Source organism: Coregonus clupeaformis, chromosome 17 (assembly GCF_020615455.1).
Source record: "Coregonus clupeaformis isolate EN_2021a chromosome 17, ASM2061545v1, whole genome shotgun sequence".
Lineage (NCBI taxonomy): Eukaryota > Metazoa > Chordata > Actinopteri > Salmoniformes > Salmonidae > Coregonus > Coregonus clupeaformis.
The window spans coordinates 6,354,680-6,376,103 of NC_059208.1; the positions used below are offsets into that span (position 1 = coordinate 6,354,680).

At 41.8% G+C, this 21,424-nt stretch overlaps 1 protein-coding gene across 1 annotated transcript in view; it reads right to left on the minus strand.

The window, feature by feature from the left end:
• Positions 1-21,424, minus strand: part of LOC121586523 (collagen alpha-1(XXII) chain) — a 74,111-nt gene that overhangs the window by 22,121 nt on the left and 30,566 nt on the right. Inside the window, exons 5-27 of the mRNA XM_041903272.2 lie at positions 20,046-20,157; positions 18,373-18,496; positions 17,864-18,139; positions 17,199-17,279; positions 16,838-16,957; positions 16,611-16,655; positions 16,424-16,486; positions 14,161-14,199; positions 12,464-12,517; positions 12,205-12,258; positions 12,045-12,098; positions 10,924-10,977; positions 10,749-10,793; positions 9,058-9,111; positions 8,881-8,934; positions 8,362-8,397; positions 8,141-8,170; positions 7,789-7,842; positions 7,571-7,624; positions 1,912-1,965; positions 451-504; positions 242-295; positions 57-110 (exon numbers count right to left, since the gene is read on the minus strand). Coding sequence (XP_041759206.2) covers positions 57-110; positions 242-295; positions 451-504; positions 1,912-1,965; positions 7,571-7,624; positions 7,789-7,842; positions 8,141-8,170; positions 8,362-8,397; positions 8,881-8,934; positions 9,058-9,111; positions 10,749-10,793; positions 10,924-10,977; positions 12,045-12,098; positions 12,205-12,258; positions 12,464-12,517; positions 14,161-14,199; positions 16,424-16,486; positions 16,611-16,655; positions 16,838-16,957; positions 17,199-17,279; positions 17,864-18,139; positions 18,373-18,496; positions 20,046-20,157 — 1,619 coding nt within the window. The remainder of the gene's footprint in view (positions 1-56; positions 111-241; positions 296-450; positions 505-1,911; positions 1,966-7,570; positions 7,625-7,788; positions 7,843-8,140; positions 8,171-8,361; positions 8,398-8,880; positions 8,935-9,057; positions 9,112-10,748; positions 10,794-10,923; positions 10,978-12,044; positions 12,099-12,204; positions 12,259-12,463; positions 12,518-14,160; positions 14,200-16,423; positions 16,487-16,610; positions 16,656-16,837; positions 16,958-17,198; positions 17,280-17,863; positions 18,140-18,372; positions 18,497-20,045; positions 20,158-21,424) is intronic.

The following is a 21,424-nucleotide window of genomic DNA, read 5'->3' on the forward strand; positions in this document are numbered from 1 at the left end:
TCAGTTGGTTATGAAACATTAATCACTACTACTACTACTACTACTACTACACTGACCTTGGCTCCGTCATTTCCTGGAACTCCATCCAGCCCATCGTTTCCAGGTAAACCCTTCCAACAATAAATATTGGGTTAAGTCTGGGACATGAGTACTTCGACAACTCAATGTTACATTAGTGAATCATATTATAACATGTCAAACATGTAACATGTAAATGTTGAAAAAAATTCAGTAAACTTACAGCTTTGCCTGGCTCTCCTGGTTTCCCTGAAAATCCAATCTCGCCAGGTAGACCCTGAGCAAAGAAAAGGGACAATATATATATATATATATTTTTTTTTTTCAATTTCCTCTATGTGGGTTCCATTTGCTTTGGATGAGCTTTTGGGATGACTGCTGACAGTAGACTGCTGTACAGCCTTCAATGGATTGTTGATGCACAGAACTCACAGGAGGTCCAGTTTGTCCAGGGTTTCCTTGCCCTCCAGGAGGCCCTTGGGGACCCTATAAAGAGACACAGCATCATCAATAAAGACTGTCATCAACCTCAGTCCAACCGGCAAGACATACAGTACCAGGATCAGCCACTAGATGGGAGAGTATTGTAATGTACAGTATCGTATTCTAGGTTGGCCTGATATTCAGTCAGCTCCAAGTCGTGGAAATATCATGAGTAGGGCAATGAGTTATTCCTGGTAGGCAGTGGTGTAAAGTAACTAAGTAGTCCCCTGTAGCTCAGTTGGTAGAGCATGGCGCTTCCAATGCCAGGGTTGTGGGTTCGTTACCCACGGAGGGCCAGTATGAAAATGTATACACTCACTAAACTGTAAGTCGCTCTGGATAAGAGTGTCTGCTAAATGACTAAAATGTAAATGTAAAAATACTTAGAAGTACTACTTAAGACATTTTGGGGGGGTATCTGTACTTTACTATTTATGTTTTTGACTAGTTTTACTTTTACTTCTCTAAGGAAAATAATGTATTTTTACTCCATACATTTCCCTGACACCCAAAAGTACTTGTTACATTTTGAATGCTTAGCAGGACAGGAACATTTTCCAATTCACACACTTATCAAGAGAACATCCCTGGTCATCCCTACTGCCTCTGATCTGGCGCTCACTAAACACAAATACTTTATTTGTAAATGATGTCTGTGTTAGTGTGCCTCTGGCTATCCGTAAACAATAAAAATATAAAAATGTTGCCGTCTGGTTGCTTAATATAAGGAATTTGAAATTATTTATACTTTTACTTTTGATAATTAACTATAGTTTAGCAATTACATTTATTTTTGATACTTAAGTATATTTAAAACCAAATACTTTTAGACTTTTACTCAAGTAATATTTTACCGGGGGACTTTCACTTTTACTTGAGTCATTTTCTATTAAGGTATCTTTACTTTTACTGAAGTATGACAATTGGGTACTTTTTCCACCACTGCTGGTAGGGTGGTCACATGGTCAAGAGGAATTCCAGACCCTAAGGAACTAATTATTGCTTTTAAGAGTGATATTGAATATTAATTAATTTATGTAATGTGGAGAATAAAGTATTTTCCCTCCAGTGGAGGTGTTTAGTGAAGCTAGTGCTGAGAGAGAAATAGCGTCAGGTATGTGGTCCATGGTGAATAGTTAACATCCAGAAGGAAATGTCATTGAATGAGCCAGAGCCAGGTTTAAGAGATGTGATGATAACTGACACATACTCCATTCATGGTGTCAAAAATAGATCTTATGACGCAGAGAATCAATCATACTGTTACACATAGCTTTCATGTTCCAACAGATTTTTTCGTCATGGAATATATCTGTAAATGATCTGATACTATAGTAGAACACAATAAAGAGTGCCTGCAATGTATAGCACATAGAAATAAAATAGTAATCTTAAAAATAGTATTCTTACAAGTGGTCCGGGTAGCCCGTCAACACCAGGTAATCCACTTTCACCTTTCTTGCCCTGAAAAAGGAAGACGCAAAATCAACCATCATACATCAAAACATGTCACGTTGGGAGAAAATAAACCTGTGCCGGAAAACATGTTTATTCACTTGGTAAAAATCAACCCTTTAAAACCTCTGCTGCTCTGGCAACTCCTGTACTTGAATTCTATTCTCTCTGATTCTCTGCACTGATATAATGCCCTCTGCAGGATTGTTTAAGGTACTGCGTCATGTTTCACCTGAGATGGCCCTACTGTTGCGACTGATACTGTATATGTAAAGGATGGGCGGGTGGAGAATTCTTTGAGGCTCATCAGGGAAACAGTTGACTGATAATGGCTGCGGTGTGGACTGTGGTGCGTGTGAGGAGCCAGGAGAGGTCCACTACACGGCTGATCAACCATGTAACTGGCACTGTCGGCCCTGTCGGCCATGACAGCACCATTATCACAGCAGAAATCCCTCAGTGACTTCACATCCTCAATATACACACATACACTCAGACCAGCCCCCATCCCACCACAGTGGAGTTCTCAGCAATAGTAACAACACACTGAGGTACAGTTACAGTGAGGGAAAAAAAGTATTTGAACCCCTGCTGATTTTGTTTGCCCACTGACAAAGACATGATCAGTCTATAATTTTAATGGTAGGTTTATTTGAACAGTGAGAGACAGAATAACAACAACTAAAATCCAGAAAAAAACATGTCAAAAATGTTATAAATTGATTTGCATTTTAATGAGGGAAATAAGTATTTGACCCCTCTGCAAAACATGACTTAGTACTTGGTGGCAAAACACTGGTTGGCAATCACAGAGGTCAGATGTTCCTTGTAGTTGGCCACCAGGTTTGCACACATCTCAGGAGGGATTTTGTTCCACTCCTCTTTGCAGATCTTCTCCAAGTCATTAAGGTTTCAAGGCTGACATTTGGCAACTCGAACCTTCAGCTCCCTCAACAGATTAGCTATGGGATTAAGGTCTGCAGACTGGCTAGGCCACTCCAGGACCTTAATGTGCTTCTTTTTGAGCCACTCCTTTGTTGCCTTGGCCGTGTGTTTTGGGTCATTGTCATGCTGGAATACCCATCCACGACACATTTTCAATGCCCTGGCTGAGGGAAGGAGGTTCTCACCCAAGATTTGACGGAACATGGCCCCGTCCATCGTCCCTTTGATGCGGTGAAGTTGTCCTGTCCCCTTAGCAGAAAAACACCCCCAAAGCATAGTGTTTCCACCTCCATGTTTGACAGTGGGAATGGTGTTCTTGGGGTCATAGGCAGCATTCCTCCTCCTCCAAACACGGCGAGTTGAGTTGATGCCAAAGAGCTCGATTTTGGTCTCATCTGACCACAACACTTTCACCCAGTTCTCCTCTGAATCATTCAGATGTTCATTGGCAAACTTCAGACGGGCATGTATATGTGCTTTCTTGAGCAGGGGGATCTTGCGGGCGCTGCAGGATTTCAGTCCTTCACGGCGTAGTGTGTTACCAATTGTTTTCTTGGTGACTATGGTCCCAGCTGCCTTGAGATCATTTACAAGATCCTCCCGTGTAGTTCTGGGCTGATTCCTCACCGTTCTCATGATCATTGCAACTCCACGAGGTGAGATCTTGCATGGAGCCCCAGGCCGAGGGAGATTGACAGTTCTTTTGTGTTTCTTCCATTTGCGAATAATCACACCAACTGTTGTCACCTTCTCACCAAGCTGCTTGGCGATGGTCTTGTAGCCCATTCCAGCCTTGTGTAGGTCTACATTCTTGTCCCTGACATCCTTGGAGAGCTCTTTGGTCTTGGCCATGGTGGAGAGTTTGGAATCTGATTGATTGATTGCTTCTGTGGACAGGTGTCTTTTATACAGGTAACAAACTGAGATTAGGAGCTCCTAATCTCAGCTCGTTACCTGTATAAAAGACACCTGGGAGCCAGAAATCTTTCTGATTGAGAGGGGTCAAATACTCATTTCTGACATGCGTTTTTCTCGATTTTTTTGTTGTTATTCTGTCTCTCACTGTTCAAATAAACCTACCATTAAAAGTATAGACTGATCATTTCTTTGTCAGTGGGCAAACGTACAAAATCAGCAGGGGATCAAATACTTTTTTCCCTCACTGTAAGTGCTTCAAGTCACAACAGAACAGCCAAAAAGGTAAAAGGGAAAATAGATGAACTGTAACTAACTGTTGTGTTGCCCAGAACAGAACAGAGTAGACTAGGTCAGGGTATCCACTCTGAATACCCCACAGTGAACAGGCTAGACTTAGAGCTACAGTAGAGGTAGCAGATACAAGAAAGACAAAGCAGGTAGGTAACCTAGCGGTTAAGAGCGTTGGGCTAATAACTGAAAGGTTACTGGTTCTACTCCCTGAGCCTACTAGGTGAAAATCTGTTTATGTGTCCTTGAGCAAGACATGTAATCCTTAGTGCTTCTGTAAGTCGCTCTGGATCTGCTAAATGACAACAACAAAAAACTATACTACGGAGGTAGGGTGATGCCTTCTCCATACCAAATACAGTGTCGTCACCACTTCCAAGTGAGAAACCTGTCATGTAATTTTCTATTACCATCAGAGCCCTATGGTGAGGGTATTCCTCAACACAATACAGTGACAGATAGAGCTCCTGTTGTCATAGTTAGAAAACATCTAATTCCATCAACTGTGTGCCATCTAAACTCCAGCTGATGTAACATCGTACTGCTCCCTCCAGGAGGTCTGGCTCGGTCAGATTACCCAGCAAACCAAAATTGGTTCTGTGAACTTTCCCAGAACATTAATTAGGTTGCCCTAAAAGTTCTAATAACACAAAAACTGTCCATTCACCTGATGTTGGAAGAACATTCACAGAACACATTTTGTTATTACATTACCTGGAAACCTTAATAAGAACCTTAGGGGGATATTCTGTGGTGGTTGTTACAGATGTTGTGCATAACAACATGTCTCCCGAGTGGCGCAGTGGTCTAAGGCACTGCATTGCAGTGCTAGCTGTGCCACTAGAGATCCTGGTTTGAATCCAGGCTCTGTCGTAGCCGGCCGCGAGCGGGAGACCCATGGGGCGGTGCACAATTGGCCCAGGGTAGGGGAGGGAATGGCCGGCAGGGATGTAGAGCATGGCGTTTGCAACGCCAGGGTTGTGGGTTCGATTCCCACGGGGGGCCAGTATGAAAACAACAAAAAACAATAATAATATAATGTATGCACTCACTAACTGTAAGTCACTCTGGATAAGAGCGTTGACAAAAAAAAAAGGAGAACATTCCAAGAATATTTCATTCAACAGATTTTCTGGAAAAACATTATTTAAATGTTTTGGGGGGATGTTATCATCATAATGTTAGATAAAACCCTAACTAGAACTTAATAGGAATGTTAGCTAATGTCCTGGGATTGTTCCCAGCTTGCTGGGTAGTCACTGCTTCCTGTCTCCTTTACAGCCTGCTGTAGTGTTTTGTAGGGTTCCTGGGGTAGGGCTGTTGACAGGTCTGAAGCGGTTTATACATTATTTTTGCAAATGTATAAATAAAACAAAAACAGAAATACCTTATTTACATAAGTATTCTAACCCTTTGCTATGAGACTCGAAATTGAGCTCAGGTGCATCCTGTTTCCATTGATCATCCTTAAGATGTTTCTACAACTTGATTGGAGTCCACCTGTGGTAAATTCAATTGATTGGACATGATTTGGAAAGGCACACACCTGTCTATATAAGGTCCCACAGTTGACAGTGCATGTCAGAGCAAAAACCAAGCCACGAGGTCGAAGGAATTGTCCGTAGAGCTCCGAGACAGGATCGTGTCAATGCAGAGATCTAAGGAAAGGTACCAAAAAATGTCTGCAGCATTGAAGGTCCCCAAGAACACAGTGGCCTCCATCATTCTTAAATGGAAGAAGTTTGGAATCACCAAGACTCTTCCTAGAGCTGGCCGCCTGGCCAAACTGAACAATCGGGGGAAGAAGGGCCTTGGTCAGGGAGGTGACCAAGAACCTGATGGTCACTCTGACAGAGCTCCATAGATCCTCTATGGAGATGGGAGAACCTTCCAGAAGGACAACCATCTCTGCAGCACTCCACCAATCAGGCCTTTATGGTAGAGTGGCCAGACAGAAGCCACTTCTCAGTAAAAGGCACATGACAGCCCTCTTGGAGTTTGCCAAAAGGCACCTAAATTCTCTCAGACCATGAGAAACAAGATTCTCTGGTCTGATGAAACCAAGATTGAATTCTTTGGCCTGAATGCCAAGCGTCACATCTGAAGGAAACCTGGCACCATCCCTACGGTGAAGCATGGTGGTGGCAACATCATGGTGTGGGGATCTTTTTCAGCGGCAGGGACTGGGAAACTAGTCAGGATCGAGGGAATGATGAACGGAGCAAAGTACAGAGAGCTCCTTGATGAAAACCTGCTCCAGAACGCTCAGGACCTCAGACTGCGGTGAAGTTTCATCTTCCAACAGGACAACGACCCTAAGCACACAGCCAAGACAATGCAGGAGTGGCTTCGGCACAAGTCTCTGAATGTCCTTGAGTGGCCCAACCAGAGCCTGGACTTGAACCCGATCGAACATCTCTGGAGAGACCTGAAAATAGCTGTGCAGTGACGCTCCCCATCCAACCTGACAGAGCTTGAGAAGATCTGCAGAGAAGAATGGGAGAAACTCTCCAAATACAGTTGTGCCAAGCTTGTAGCATCATACCCAAGAAGACTCGAGGCTGTAATTGCTGCCCAAGGTGCTTCAACAAAGTACTGAGTAAAGGGTCTGAATACTTATGTAAATGTGATATTTCCGGGGGGGGGGGGTTTAAATAAATTTGCAAACATTTCCAAAAACCTGTTTTTGCTTTGTCATTATGATGTATTGTGTATAGATTGATGAGGGGAAAAAACGATGTAATCCATTTTAGAATAAGGTTGTAACGTAACAAAAAGTGGAAAAAGTTAAGGGGTCTGAATACTTTCCGAATGCACTGTAGGGGGTTCCACCACAACAGGAGGCAAGAGAGTAGCCAGATGTTAAGCTACTCATGAATCCATTAGATACATCCAGAGATATGTGCAAAAAAGACCACATCGACAATGGCAATACAGAAAATGACGGTGTAATGTTATCATAGGGATTTGCTTGCCTAGAATAGAATATAACTGTATAAATGTTATGGTTCATAAATCATTTGCACCATCCCTGTTTCCATGAGACAGTTGACTTCGTAAACTGTCCCTGTAGAAAACAGAGGGAGGAATCCAACAGCAGTCCAACAGCTCATCCCTGTTTCCGTGAGACAGTTGACTTCCTAAACTGTCCCTGTAGAAAACAGAGGGAGGAATCCAACAGCAGTCCAACAGCTTTGTACTGCTGTAATACAGATTACTGTGTACCGTCAACATCCAGTCACTATGACTACAGTGCTTTGATACCGAGAGCAAAAATAAACCTTTGAGTGCCATACAGAAAAGGTGAACTATGTGGTTTTGAGAGTATGGGAAGAAACCTACTGTTTGTGTCACTAGTAAACCTCTTATGACTAAAGTACCAGTGAGGTCAGATTCAGGCCTACAGTATAACTGTAACGAAAGGCATGTACTGTAAATCCTATAACAAATGTTAGACTCTTACCCTTTGGCCAAACTCTCCAGGTTCGCCAGGTAAACCAAGTTGACCGGTTGCACCCTGGGGGAAAAAGCACTTGTCATTTTTCTACTTCAGCTCTGACTGGTAAAACTACAGAGCTAGTGGGCTTTTTTGCATTTATCTGGTATCTCTACAGAGACATGTAATTTGGTCAAAGATGAAGGTGGGGTCTACAGAGGAAGTAATAAATGATGGTTCCTTACAGGAGGTCCTGGGGGGCCGTCAGGTCCTGGAGGGCCACGAGGTCCTGGCGGTCCCTGGAACACAGAACAGACAGAAAGAAATAACAGAGTCAGAGTCCAGGAGACACAGTTGTCACTTAGTAACAATATACTGTACATCATAGGAACGCTATACTGTCCATGTTACTGTAGCCATTACTGTGTAGTAACTCTACCTCTGTACTTTCTAGTGTACAAATCTTCATGACCTTACTTGACACACTGTTCTATGACTACAGATGGAGACTTGGTAATAGTGTTAAAGATACAGACCCATGCAAAAAATACTGAACAGAAACATATGAAGATAAAATTACGATATCCATGTACTCACAGCCTCTCCTTTCAAGCCCTCTCTTTGAACCTGCCAAAATAAAGGTGTGGTTTAAAGCACTTTTATACAGGACTAACAAACAACAATCTACATCAAATTTTAAATATGTGTTTTTATTATCACTCTGTGTTGTTGTATCAGGTTGGCACTTGGCATCCATTCTAGTGGAGTATACAGTACATGACATTAAAATATACTGCATATTATGTTTAGGGACTTACCATATCCCCAGGCATTCCAGCAGGGCCCATCTCTCCCTGCAAGACAGTGAAACCAGACAGGAAATAAAACACATTTGAGAAGTTGTCTCTTTAAATCATTTGTGTGATTTATGGGGTAATATTTCAGATGACACAGAGACATTAATAATTTCAATGACAAGAAAAATAGTAGTTTCCGGGATGTAGTGTTAAGTGAAGTTTAACTTTTCATACAGTGCTTGAGGTGTGTGTGTGTGGTAATTATAGACAGACAAGAGTAGAGTGTTTCAAGACAGGCAGATGAGTGGGCTGCCTTTGAGGGGGAAAACAGAGGAATGTCTGGAACACAGACAGTAACTTAACAGTTCAGTCTGACTAAGGATTTTGCAGATAACGTCTCTTTTTTCAAGGTTTACCTGCAATGATCGTGATATTATGTGGTTGTTTTACCTGCTAATGTTGTGAGTCACTCCGTTTCATATGTTGTATTGTTCATGATCATGTGTTGTATTACAGTGTTTGATAGAGAGAAGACCATACCTTTTCCCCTTTCACTCCAGTGGCTCCAGGTGCGCCAATCAGTCCTCCCAAACCCTAGACAGTAAATCGAAACAAACAGCGTTCAGAAATGAGCAGTAGACTACCAGTGAAAGGAACGTTCTCTTCTGTAAACATCTGTATGCACCTGCAAAACATTATCAGAAAATGACAACTCACATCTTTTCCAGGAACACCAGGTTTTCCATGGAATCCGTCAATACCTTTGTCACCCTGTGAGGATCAAGGAACAGTGTTCAATTAAAATAGAAAGGGTCTTCTAGGTACATAAGAAATGAGATTCAAAAGTAGCCTGCTGTGACTAACAATAACCTTGCTACATCTTCCCATCTGTACTGCATTCTATCCAAGGCCTTGTTGTTTCAAAAGAACATCATTTTGGCAGTCAACACCAGCAGGTAGCTAGTGCTGAATATATTACACACATCTCACATGTCTGTCAGGCTTTGTGACTGTTTCCATCTGCCAACAACATGGATACCCCTGACCCCCATCTGACCGCCAGAAGCCTCTCCTAACCACCACTTCCTGTTCTGAACCACCACTTCAGCTGTCACCTCCAGAGAAGTAAACGCTTCTCCAGACTTCTGTTCTCTCCGAAAACAGAATGACTGACTGACTGGCTGACTGATGGCTATAACATAACAGCTCAGAAACACAGAAAATACAGCCATCATCATCATCATATTTCTACAGGACCCCACTGTTAAGCTGTCAGAACCTGCTTCATGCTGTTATGTTTTTCAAACCTGCTACATGGCTTTGGGTCAGGGTTGGTGGAGGTTGGTGGAGAAGAGCCATGTGGTAAATGTATGGACAGTATTGTACAGGGAGTATTATTCTACACTTTACGTGCTGACAGAGACGTATGTCAACGACCAATGGATGCGGTACAGGTATACATGGGTTATGAGTGTGTAATGAAGTCCTTATGTAGGTGTTCCCGTTTTCATCTCGGTTGGCAGTTAATTTCACACAACCCATAATAAATACAAATAAAATAATAAATAAAATAATAAAATAAATAAATAATAATAATCTTAAATAACCTTCTACTCTCGCTGTCTAAAACCCTTCTCCTTTAACCCCAGTCTATCTCTATGACACTTACCAGCACATCTAAATCCTATCATCCCACATCATCACCCAAAGCAGAGGGCAATCTGTATCTCAAAAGCCTAATAACAATCATAGTCCTCAACGACCCACTTGACATACTGTATGAAGCCAAGTAGGCCAGGAATCATATACACTACTCCATTTTGGTTGCTACTTCAGTATAATCATTATAATCATAGGCCACAATCACTCTGACTGATTGACTAGTGTGTTACGTCCTAGTCAATGGCCATCAGCAGCAGTGAAAGTCTATATTTCAGGAACCCTTAAAGTTGAGAGGAAACGGAGGCATTGACACACAGTACTGTAGGTAGCTAGCCTTGAATGAGTATTAGGATCCGCCCCCTCAAGCCCAGGACAGGAAGTGTGGCGAATGCATCAGGGAAGCAAGTTTACATCTGTCTGCACCATTACTCCCTTCTGGGATGGGGGTTTATATTCCTTCTCAGAAACGATGGACTTAACCCTTAAATAGGAAATATCTGTCAATTGTTAAACATTTAATTACCTTTATTTAAATGAGTATACCCACAGGGAATTGGTATACCCACACTTGCACATACCAGCTAGGTGTGTCTGCTATTTTTAAAGTTAACCAAACCTGCTGGAGCTTTCTATTCTCAACTCTGTACATGCAGTTATATTTGATTTCTTTAACCAGTCATGCTTGTGATGACCTATGATACTTGATGATCATTTGAATCAAATATAGGACATGTAATAATACTTACCCTTAATCCTGCAGATCCTTTATCTCCTTTCAAACCTTTTTCACCCTAACGTGGTACAACACAGACATACAGTAACATCCAAAGATACTTTAAGAAAACATAGGTTTGTCTGAGACAAAAGCATTTATTTATTTGGCTTATATATGAGCTATTTTTTACTGTAACTTCTACTCACACTGACACCTTTGGGTCCAGATGAACCAGGAAGTCCTGAGTCTCCTTGAATTCCCTGTAGGAACAAAAGGACCAGACATTATATTGACGGATAACAGATGCAGAGTAAAGACCGGTAACATACAGATAATACTGATGCAATGTTATTACACAATCATTTCAAGTTGAGCAGTAATATTACATATAAGGTCATATGAGAGGCAAGACATTAAAAGGGGTAAAAGCCAATTTTGCGGTGTCTAACTTGACAAGATAACTTGGGAGGTATATGGATCCTGTAGAGGCCAATAAACACCCAGAACAGCAACAACACCTGTTAGCATTGTGACCCTCTGGGGGAACCCTGACCCCTGACCTCTGTTCTGACTGAGCCAAGAGTGGGCAAGTGAGAGCCTCCTCAGAGGCTCCCTGAGGAGCAATGGGCTTAGCTAGGAAGTAGGTAGTGAGTAAACTCACCACAATACAAAAGTATCAGTATTAACATGGAATTCACAGTTACAAGAACATGCTATGTTCAGGTTTTTGTTTGATATAATTGACTAATTTCCCTGGTGTACAGTCTAAAAAACATTAACTTACAAAATCTAGTTCTGTCAACAGGGGGCACTCGTCCCTGCCAGTCTGAGCTGAGACCTTCTCTTTGTCTGGGAGTCTGGGACTGAGTGGTCACACAGCACATTGGCCAAACCTAACCACACTCTCTCCACACCCTCTTCCCCTCCCTCTCTTTCCTCTCTCTCTTCCCCCACTTTCCCTCTTGCGTTCTCTCCCCCTTCTCTCCCTCCCTCTCCAGCTGCCTCAGACAAGGGAAGTCAGCAGAAGTCAGCCAACCAAGTCACAGGAAATCAATAGCAAGCAGAGGTAATTGTCCATCAAATGTCAAATGCCCACCAAGACACAGAACACAAAGAACAAGGCTGTCTTTGATATCAGAGTAGACAAAACCGAATAAAAACTATACTGCCTACATTCTTTAAACTCTCACTTAACCTGCCACAAATCCAAACACAAGAAAAGGGTTTGCAAAGAGCAGATTGCATGTAGTCATGAGAGTACATTGGCTATTGTATACTGTCCGAGACGTATATGGAATCTACAAGGAGAAATAGAACGATCACCCACCTTTGGTCCCAGAGGTCCAGGTAATCCCTGACCGCCTGCCAGTCCTGATTCACCCTGTCACAATAAAGCAGAAAGATCCAGAAGTTAATCAGAAATGTTTACATTATAATTACAGTAACTTATTGTAGGAGAATATTAGTGTAAGGTGGTTGTCTCTTACTCTTTCTCCTTTAGATCCATCTTTCCCAGCAAGACCTGCAGCTCCACTGCTTCCCTGGAATTGGTTTTAAAACGCAAACATCTAAAAAGTATTTCATTCCTGTCTATTGTATGTGTCCAAATATAGAGTCTACTTGCTGACAAACAGCAGAACAGATACAGTATGTCAAGCCTCACCATTTCATTAAGCACCTCTGTGACAGACATGTCATGAGAGGTACAGAACAGTGGAAAAGCAAAACTCTTTAGGATCATCTCACCTTCTCCCCTTTGGATCCTTTGTCACCGGATGTCCCCTGGCTACCAGGATCACCCTGTAGAGAGAGGAGAGGAGGTTAGAGTGGCTGGACACCGGTGATGCATAGGTGTAATGGCGTAACAACAGATGCAGACAGCGACGAGGTGCTGTGAAACAACATGGTGGGGTTCACTTCCTGAACAGGGATTAGTAGATTACTGTTAGGACAAAACAGACAGTTATTCACATAAAGAATACAGACAATGCACGTAAACAAGCAAGGGCAAACAGTTCAAACACATTCAACTTTTGAGCCATGGCGTTGGGGGCCAAACTATGGTAACAGCGGTCCGGTCCGGTTCTTGAAGACCCACAGTGTTCTCAACGCAGAGGTCAGTTCATACACACAGCCAAACTCAACCCTAACTCAACCTCACTCACACACAGCCAACCCAACCCCAACCTCAAACTCAAGGAACAATGGCTTAGAAAGTTTCTATAGCCTTTTAACATTGCAGTTTTGGTTTGTGCTCTGATGTCATTCTTTTTGCCAAGGAATCCCTCCAAATAATTTTAACTCTTAGAAGAAACAAACAAAAAAAATTATGAGTGTTTAATTACATAGTGCCACTAAGCCTTCGACAACCAGAAAGACTTTACTGTGACTTTACTTCATAAACCAATGTTACCCTTTCATTACTCTCAGAGGTTGTATCACTTTGACGCACGTCACTTCTTCATCAAAAGAGAGAAACATTGCAACAAAACGTCTTCATACAACCAATGGCAGCCTATAATGAAAATACATTATACACAAAATACTTTAAATCGCTTTTGTACGATCGTCTAGTCTAGTCTGTTGAGGATGTACACAGAGTATACCAAACATTAGGAACACCTTACTAATATTGAGTTGAAATTCCACCACCACGCCATGTCACCATAACATAACTTGAAGTGCATTTCAACTAGAGATGCGAGAAGTGTGGCCTTGCTTTCCAGCCCACACTGTGGCCATCTTAAGTATCCTCCTCTGGACTAGACCTGGGTTCACATAGTATTTCAAATATTTCAAATACTTTGAGCACTTGATTGAGCCCTGCCTGGAGTGTCAGATGGTTTTGGGACTTTCCACCAGGCAAACTCATTCAAGCACAGGAAAAGCATTAAAAAGGACACAAATCTTATTTGAACCCAGATTTAGTGTGGTCTGGACTGGCTGTATGCTACATGCTTGGCCTGGTCTGGGCTGAGGGGGAAATTATACCCTATAGCTCCCAGCTGGCAATGCCACGTAGGGCCAACCCATTGTGTGTGTGTGTGTGTGTGTGTGTGTGTGTGCGTGTGTGTATGTGTTTAACAGACCCAAAGTGTGTGTTTCTAACGGAGCGGGGGGGCATCTGTGTGGGCTTGTCCTCTGTGCTACACTTCCTCTGTGGCCAACAGTCCTGTAATTCTCACTATGACATGTAGGACCATTTTCCTACTCCTAAAGAATGTTGTGGTATTCCTAAAAAAAAAAAAATTATACAGTGCTACTTCAGGAGATGTAATTCTGTCTGTGTTAACTGTGTGTGATAGGTCCAATGAGACAGACATATTTGGTTGTAGAGGGTTAGGATATGATGATGCCCATGCGTTGTTATGTTATTATTATTTTTTTTATTTTATTATTATTATGACATGTGAGGAGATTGACTGTCAAAACTATGATCTTACCTTCTCACCTCTGTCTCCCTTGACAGATATTACTTTGCCCTGCAAATAATCAATCAACAAGGATCAATTATTATCGAGGCTGGAGAAAGAAAAGGCAGCGGAAAAGATAAGAGGTGCATGCAACAAAAACAGAAACTTCTAAGTCTAATATCTACGGAGATTAACACATCATCTAGCAGGAAGTTTAAACATGATTTTTTAAAATCATATACTTCAAACACTTCAACAACAAAAACTCAAATATGAGGTAAACAAGCTACAGTGCCTTGCAAAAGTATTCATCCCCCTTGGCGTTTTTCCCATTTTGTTGCATTAAAACCTGGAATTTAAATGGATTTTTATTTGGATTTCATGTAATGGACATACACAAAATAGTCCAAATTGGTGAAGTGAAATGAAAAGATAATTTGTTTTAAAAAATTCTAACAAATAAATAATGGAAAAGTGGTTCGTGTATTCACCCCCTTTGCTACGAAGCAAAGATCTGGTGCAACCAATTACCTTCAGAAGTCACATAATTAGTTAAATAAAGTCCACCTGTGTGCAACCTAAGTGTCACATGATCTGTCACATGATCACAGTATATATACACACCTGTTCTGAAAGGCCCCAGAGTCTGCAACACCACTAAGCAAGGGGCACCACCAAGCAAGCGGCACCATGAAGACCAAGGAGCTCTCCAAACAGGTCAGGGACAAAGTTGTGGAGAAGTACAGATCAGGGTTGGGTTATAAAAAAATATCAGAAACTTTGAACATCCCACGGCGCACCATTAAATCCATTATAAAAAAATGGAAAGAATATGGCACCACAACAAACCTGCCAAGAGAGGGCCGCCCACCAAAACTCACGGACTAGGCAAGGAGGGCATGAATCAGAGAGGCAACAAAGAGACCAAAGATAACCCTGAAGGAGCTGCTAAGCTCCACAGCGGAGATTGGAGTATCTGTCCATAGGACCACTTTAAGCCGTACACTCCACAGAGCTGGGCTTTACGGAAGAGTGGCCAGAAAAAAGCCATTTCTGAAAGAAAAAAATAAGTTAAAATGTGGGAGACTCCCCAAACATATGGAAGAAGGTACTCTGGTCAGATGAGACTAAAATTGAGCTTTTTGACCATCAAGGAAAACGCTATGTCTGGCGCAAACACAACACCTGTCATTACCCCGAGAACACCATACCCACAGTGAAGCATGGTGGTGGCAGCATCATGCTGTGGGGATGTTTTTCATCGGCAGGGACTGGGAAACTGGTCAGATTTGAAGGAATGATGGATGACGCTAAATACAGGGAAATTCTTGAGGGAAACCTGTTTCAGTCTTCCAGAGATTTGAGACTGGGACGGAGGTTCACCTTCCAGCAGGACAATGACCCTAAGCATACTGCTAAAGCAACACTTGAGTGGTTTAAGGGGAAACATTTAAATGTCTTGGAATGGCCTAGTCAAAGCCCAGACCTCAATCCAATTGAGAATCTGTGGTATGACTTAAAGATTGCTGTACACCAGCGGAACCCATCCAACTTGAAGGAGCTGGAGCAGTTTTGCCTTGAAGGATGGGCAAAACTCTCAGTGGCTAGATGTGCCAAGCTTATAGAGACATACCCCAAGAGACATGCAGCTGTAATTGCAGCAAAAGGTGGCTCTACAAAGTATTGACTTTGGGGGGGGGGGGGGGTGAATAGTAATGCACGCTCAAGTTTAGTTTTTTTGTCTTATTTCTTGTTTGTTTCACAATAAAACGTATTTTCCATCTTCAAAGTGGTAGGCATGTTGTGTAAATCAAATGATACAAACCCCCAAAAAATCTATTTTAATTCCAGGTTGTAAGGCAACAAAATAGGAAAAATGCCAAGGAGGGTAAATACTTTCGCAAGCCACTGTATGTGCTACTATGACTGTTTACTATGTCAACTGCTTGTCTTTCAAATGTCAGGCCCATACAGATCTGCTATCTTCATTTGATATTCTGTTGTCGCAGAGAATTTTGCAGCTCAACAGGAAATGCAAATTGTAGCGTAGTCAAAGTTTAAAAAGGCTTCTAAAGTTGTTAATTTCCACTTTAAAATGTCAGACTTGATTTGCCCTAACGAAAATATTTATCAACCCCTACAAAAGTCCATTAATTATAATCCACTTAACAATTCACATTTCCTGTTGCTGCAGGATTATTTTCCTGCTGTGAGAAACAGTGTCAAATTAACATAGCATATATGTAAATGAGGCATTAGTATGTTTGACATTATCACAGTAATGTTTTCATACAGTTTCTCCTTTGGCTCCCTTGAGGCCAGTAGGTCCAGCTGGTCCCAGGGCACCAGTATCACCCTGTAAGAGTAGGCATGTGACATTATGACAGAGCACAACAACGAGCCCAGAGAAATAGATCTAGGAAATAGGAATATTGTTTGTATCACACATGAGATATGGCTTAAGATGAGCATTAGATGACCTTTACACCCTTGGGACCGGCAACGCCAGGTACACCGATCTCTCCCTGTGGGGAAGGAACATTTATTGATCCATTATTTCATCAGGTAGTCACATTGAAAATGAGACCTCTTTTGCATATGAGTAAAACATTAAATAAACAGATCTTTGGAAACCGTCAAACACATTTCCATTGTAAGGCATAGAGGAGCTATGGCCTATGATTGAATTTTGACCTATGCATCTTACCCTCTCTCCAGCGGGACAGGAGCAGTTGACCGCCTGGGGTCCTCTCTGCTGCTCCACCCCTGCAGGGGTGGGGGTGGGGATCTCTATGGGAGGGGCCTCCGTCACCACCTTCTTGGGGCACTGGAATTTAAAAGTGTTACCGTGGAAAGGTGAGCCAGGTAAGTTGACAGGACAGAGAAAAGGAGAAAAGGGAAAAATGTCTCTCAGGAGAGGGGCCCAGGCCCACCACAGTGACAGATGATTGGCTGATTCACTGGGGTGGCTCACCACTGTAAGGTGAGTATGAGAACCATGGCAGACATGCTCCTGGAGTGGCCTACCACAGAGACAGGTGCCCTGTCTGTCTGACTGTCTGACTCACCGGCCCAGTGGGCAGATCACAGCAGGTCTCCAGCTCAGCGTGTTTGGAGTCACAGTAGATCATCATCCTCTGAAGGTCAAACTGCAGGGACAGAAAGTCACAAAGTAAGCAAAATGTACACTACAGTACAGTAAATGAACACAGAATCACAAGATGGACACTAGTCTAGAAATACAATATAAACAGTTCTTCCTTAAAGATGCACTATGCAGAAATCTCGATGCCATTTCCTGGTTGCTAAAAATCTAATAGTTCGCCTAATTTCAGTTTATGTGACAAAACAAGCAAGTACAGTGTAGAGAATCATTGTACCATCTAAATCGCTGTGAAATATATTTTCCATAACCAGAAATATTGTATTTTCAGCTGTTTGAAGCTGGTGTACAAAACCGAAAGTAAAAGATGCAAAAACAAACTTAAGATTGGGAAGCAAAGAAATAGGGCACATAGAACAGATCTACTACTTCTTAAACTTGCTTTCAATGAGAATGACATATCTATATCACACCTTTCTATGTGAATTTGGTTGGGTTGCCCAAAAAGTTACAAATTGTAGCTTTAATCCATCATGTTGTTCCACCACATGCTGTAGCATACTTCCAATACCCTGACCTTCCCACTGCTCTTAACCTCAACCCTGATATTTGTAACACCCAGCCACTCACATCAATTGGCACGCTGTCGTACAGCCTCTTCCCGATCACAGTCTTCCCGTGGATGTCGATATCCTCCCTGTCCCCGATGGGCAGGGTCTGGATGAGTTTACAGTCCAGGTAGAGAGACACAGCCTTGGCCTCAACGCTCAGGGCTATCTTGTGCCAGTTCCTGTCGAACAGGTTGTCCACCTCCTCGTTCTTGAACACAGCTCTCACTGCGTCTTTGGTCAGCCCCACTGCGTTGTATTCCACTGCCTTGTTCTCACCGTCCAGACGGATAGACACCTGGGTAGGAGCGACGGTGGAAGGATCAAGTGAATAAAGTTGAATATGTTAATAATGAAAGGATTCTCATATGCATGTGATAGGCAAATATAACATGTTCTATGATATTCAATGTCATAAATGATCAGGAAAATAATAGTCATGCATCTCTGTCTGTGTGCCAGCCCTGCAATTGGCAATCAAATGGACTCAGCATGGGGTCTGTTGACACACACACCACTATGATAACCCACCTGTGGAATTCCATACTTGTCAAAGATCTGCCAGAGGTACCAGTCCTCCCGTCTCGAGGTCTTCCTGAACTTGAAAGTCGTCACAAAGGCATATTCATCTGGCAGACCTTGAGGGAACACGTCTCTGGAACAAATCAACAGCACAGAGGGTTGCCAATCAATCACCTCATCCACACTACATGCATGTATTATCACTGGATTATTGACATAGCTCACTGTAGTATATCTACTGCTGTAGGCCTACAGATCATTCTTACTATATCTGTTTGGTATATAAAGTATATGTATAGATTTAGATACAGTGTTATTTGGGTTGTTAATTAGATTAGTTCTGACATTCTTGATTTCTTGTTTCTAGTTTTGGATTATTCATTATTTGTGAACTTGTTTGACATTTTACTGCACTGTTAGGAGCTAGTAATACAAGCATTTCGCTGCACCCGCTATAACATCTGCTAAACTGTGTACGCGACCAATAAACTTTGATTTGATCAATCAGCTTGCAACTGAGCTATTCATCACTAACTGTTGTTGTTCGTTTAGCTTTTCAACTACCATAAAAAATTATAACATTATAATTAATGAGGAAGAAAAATACTTAGACTAAAGAGAAAAATACATTGACTTCAATTGAATAACATCTAAGAACTGGCACAAAATTGTAGCGCTCTTACGCATTCTGGTAATTCAAGGCTTGTATAGACCAATGGTTTATATATACATTAGATAACTGATAGGGGGCGCTGTGTTGAAGCCACCGTGCCTCCATCTTGCCTCCACTGTTATAAAAAATATTTTGGAAGCTATAGAAATACATTAATGTGTACATTTGTTTATATACATTTATTATATTACAGACACCTTAATACATATTTTTTAATTATATTATGTGAGCTAAACATAATATATATATATATATATATATACATACACTTTATAAAAAACAGTTTCCTTAAAGTATAATTTTTAGAGATTACTAATGTTACTGTCCCCACTACAACAACGTACTTAAATACATTACCGTGACTAAACGGTTAGGTGGAATTTGACTGCCGTCATGTCTAGTGACCGCCTGTGTGGCAGTAATACGGTCACCGTAACAGCCCTAGCTGTACTCCCTCTAGCCAGAACCAGGGTTTAGATTCATCATCCGTATAGACGGGTTGGCTGACAACGTCATGAAAATGATGTGCGCATCGATGGGGCAGAAGGCATTGTGGTGTTATGATTCTGAATGGTCAGATCTCTAGCAACAATGACAAGAAGCTGCTATGTGGGGAATCATAGGAGGCTCGTTGTATCTTGTTATTGATACCTGTTTTGAGGTGTTTTGACTAATGTCATGTCTGTGCTAATATGGCAAAAATTCACTAGCTAGCTAACCAACAACTGTAACAATGTATTTGAGAGACAACAAGTGCTCATTGTGCAAATGTGATTATGTTTTCAATAAATATTTGGATATTAAATATAGTTTACATGTTGTCAACAATCTAAGCCAATTCCCAGTCTGTTTTGCCCCATAGTTGCGCACACGTTGGTTTTGTTGCTAAACAACCAACCAGTCTATGCACACGGCCAAATATTACACCTGTGCCATGACTGCCATTGCCTTGTGGCCTGCGCGATATTGCATGATATTTGTCACAGCAAATACAGAATAGTTCACTCACTCTGTCTGTTGTACAATAGGCATGGTCCCAAGTCGAACATAGGAGCTCTGGCCCTCATCAATCCTTGATCCCAGTATGTTTCCCACTTTGAAGTATTCCATCAGGTCGAACCCTGCAACAGACGGGACAGAAAATAGCCTAGAGTTATAGCTGAGTAAATCAAATAATTGAAGTGGTTTGTGGAACTTTTTTCTGATCACCATTAGAGGGAGCACAGATCATCAAGGCCAGAGCAACGCACTAAAAACCACGAAAAATACCTATAGGTTGAAAATGACTGACAGAGAGATACCAATTACCCAAGTAAATAGGATGATATTTATACTGTTTCTCACTATATACAGTTGAAGTCGGAAGTTTACATACACCTTATCCAAATACATTTAAACTCAGTTTCACAATTCCTGACATTTAATCCTAGTAAAAAAAAAATCCCTGTCTTATGTCAGTTAGGATCACCACCTTATTTTAAGAAAGTGAAATGTCAGAATAATAGTAGAGAATGATTTATTTCAGCTTTTATTTCTTTCATCACATTCCCAGTGGGTCAGAAGTTTACATACACTCAATTAGTATTTGGTAGCATTGCCTTTAAATTGTTTAACTTGGGTCAAACATTTCGGGTAGCCTTCCACAAGCTTCCCACAATAAGTTGGGTGAATTTTGGCCCATTCCCCATTCTATAGGATTGAGGTCAGGGCTTTGTGATGGCCACTCCAATACCTTGACTTTGTTGTCCTTAAGCCATTTTGCCACAACTTTGGAAGTATGCTTGGGGTCATTGTCCATTTGGAAGACCCATTTGCGACCAAGCTTTAACTTCCTGACTGATGTCTTGAGATGTTGCTTCAATATATCCACATAATTTGAAACAATTTCCAAATGCCTGAAGGTACCACATTCATCTGTACAAACAATAGTATGCAAGTATAAACACCATGGGACCACGCAGCCGTCATACCGCTTAGCAAGGAAGAAGCCACTGCTCCAAAACCACCATAAAAAAGCCAGACTACGGTTTGCAACTGCACATGGGGACAAAGATCGTACTTTTTGGAGAAATGTCCTCTGGTCTGATGAAACAAAAATAGAACTGTTTGGCCATAATGACCATCGTTCTGTTTGGAGGAAAAAGGGGGCTGCTTGCAAGCCGAAGAACACCATCCCAACCGTTAAGCACAGGGTGGCAGCATCATGCTGTGGGGGTGCTTTGCTGCAGGAGGGACTGGTGTACTTCACAAAATAGATGGCATCATGAGGAAGGAAAATTATGTGGATATATTGAAGCAACATCTCAAGACATCAGTCAGGAAGTTAAAGCTTGGTCGCAAATGGATCTTACAAATGGACAATGACCCCAAGCATACTTCCAAAGTTGT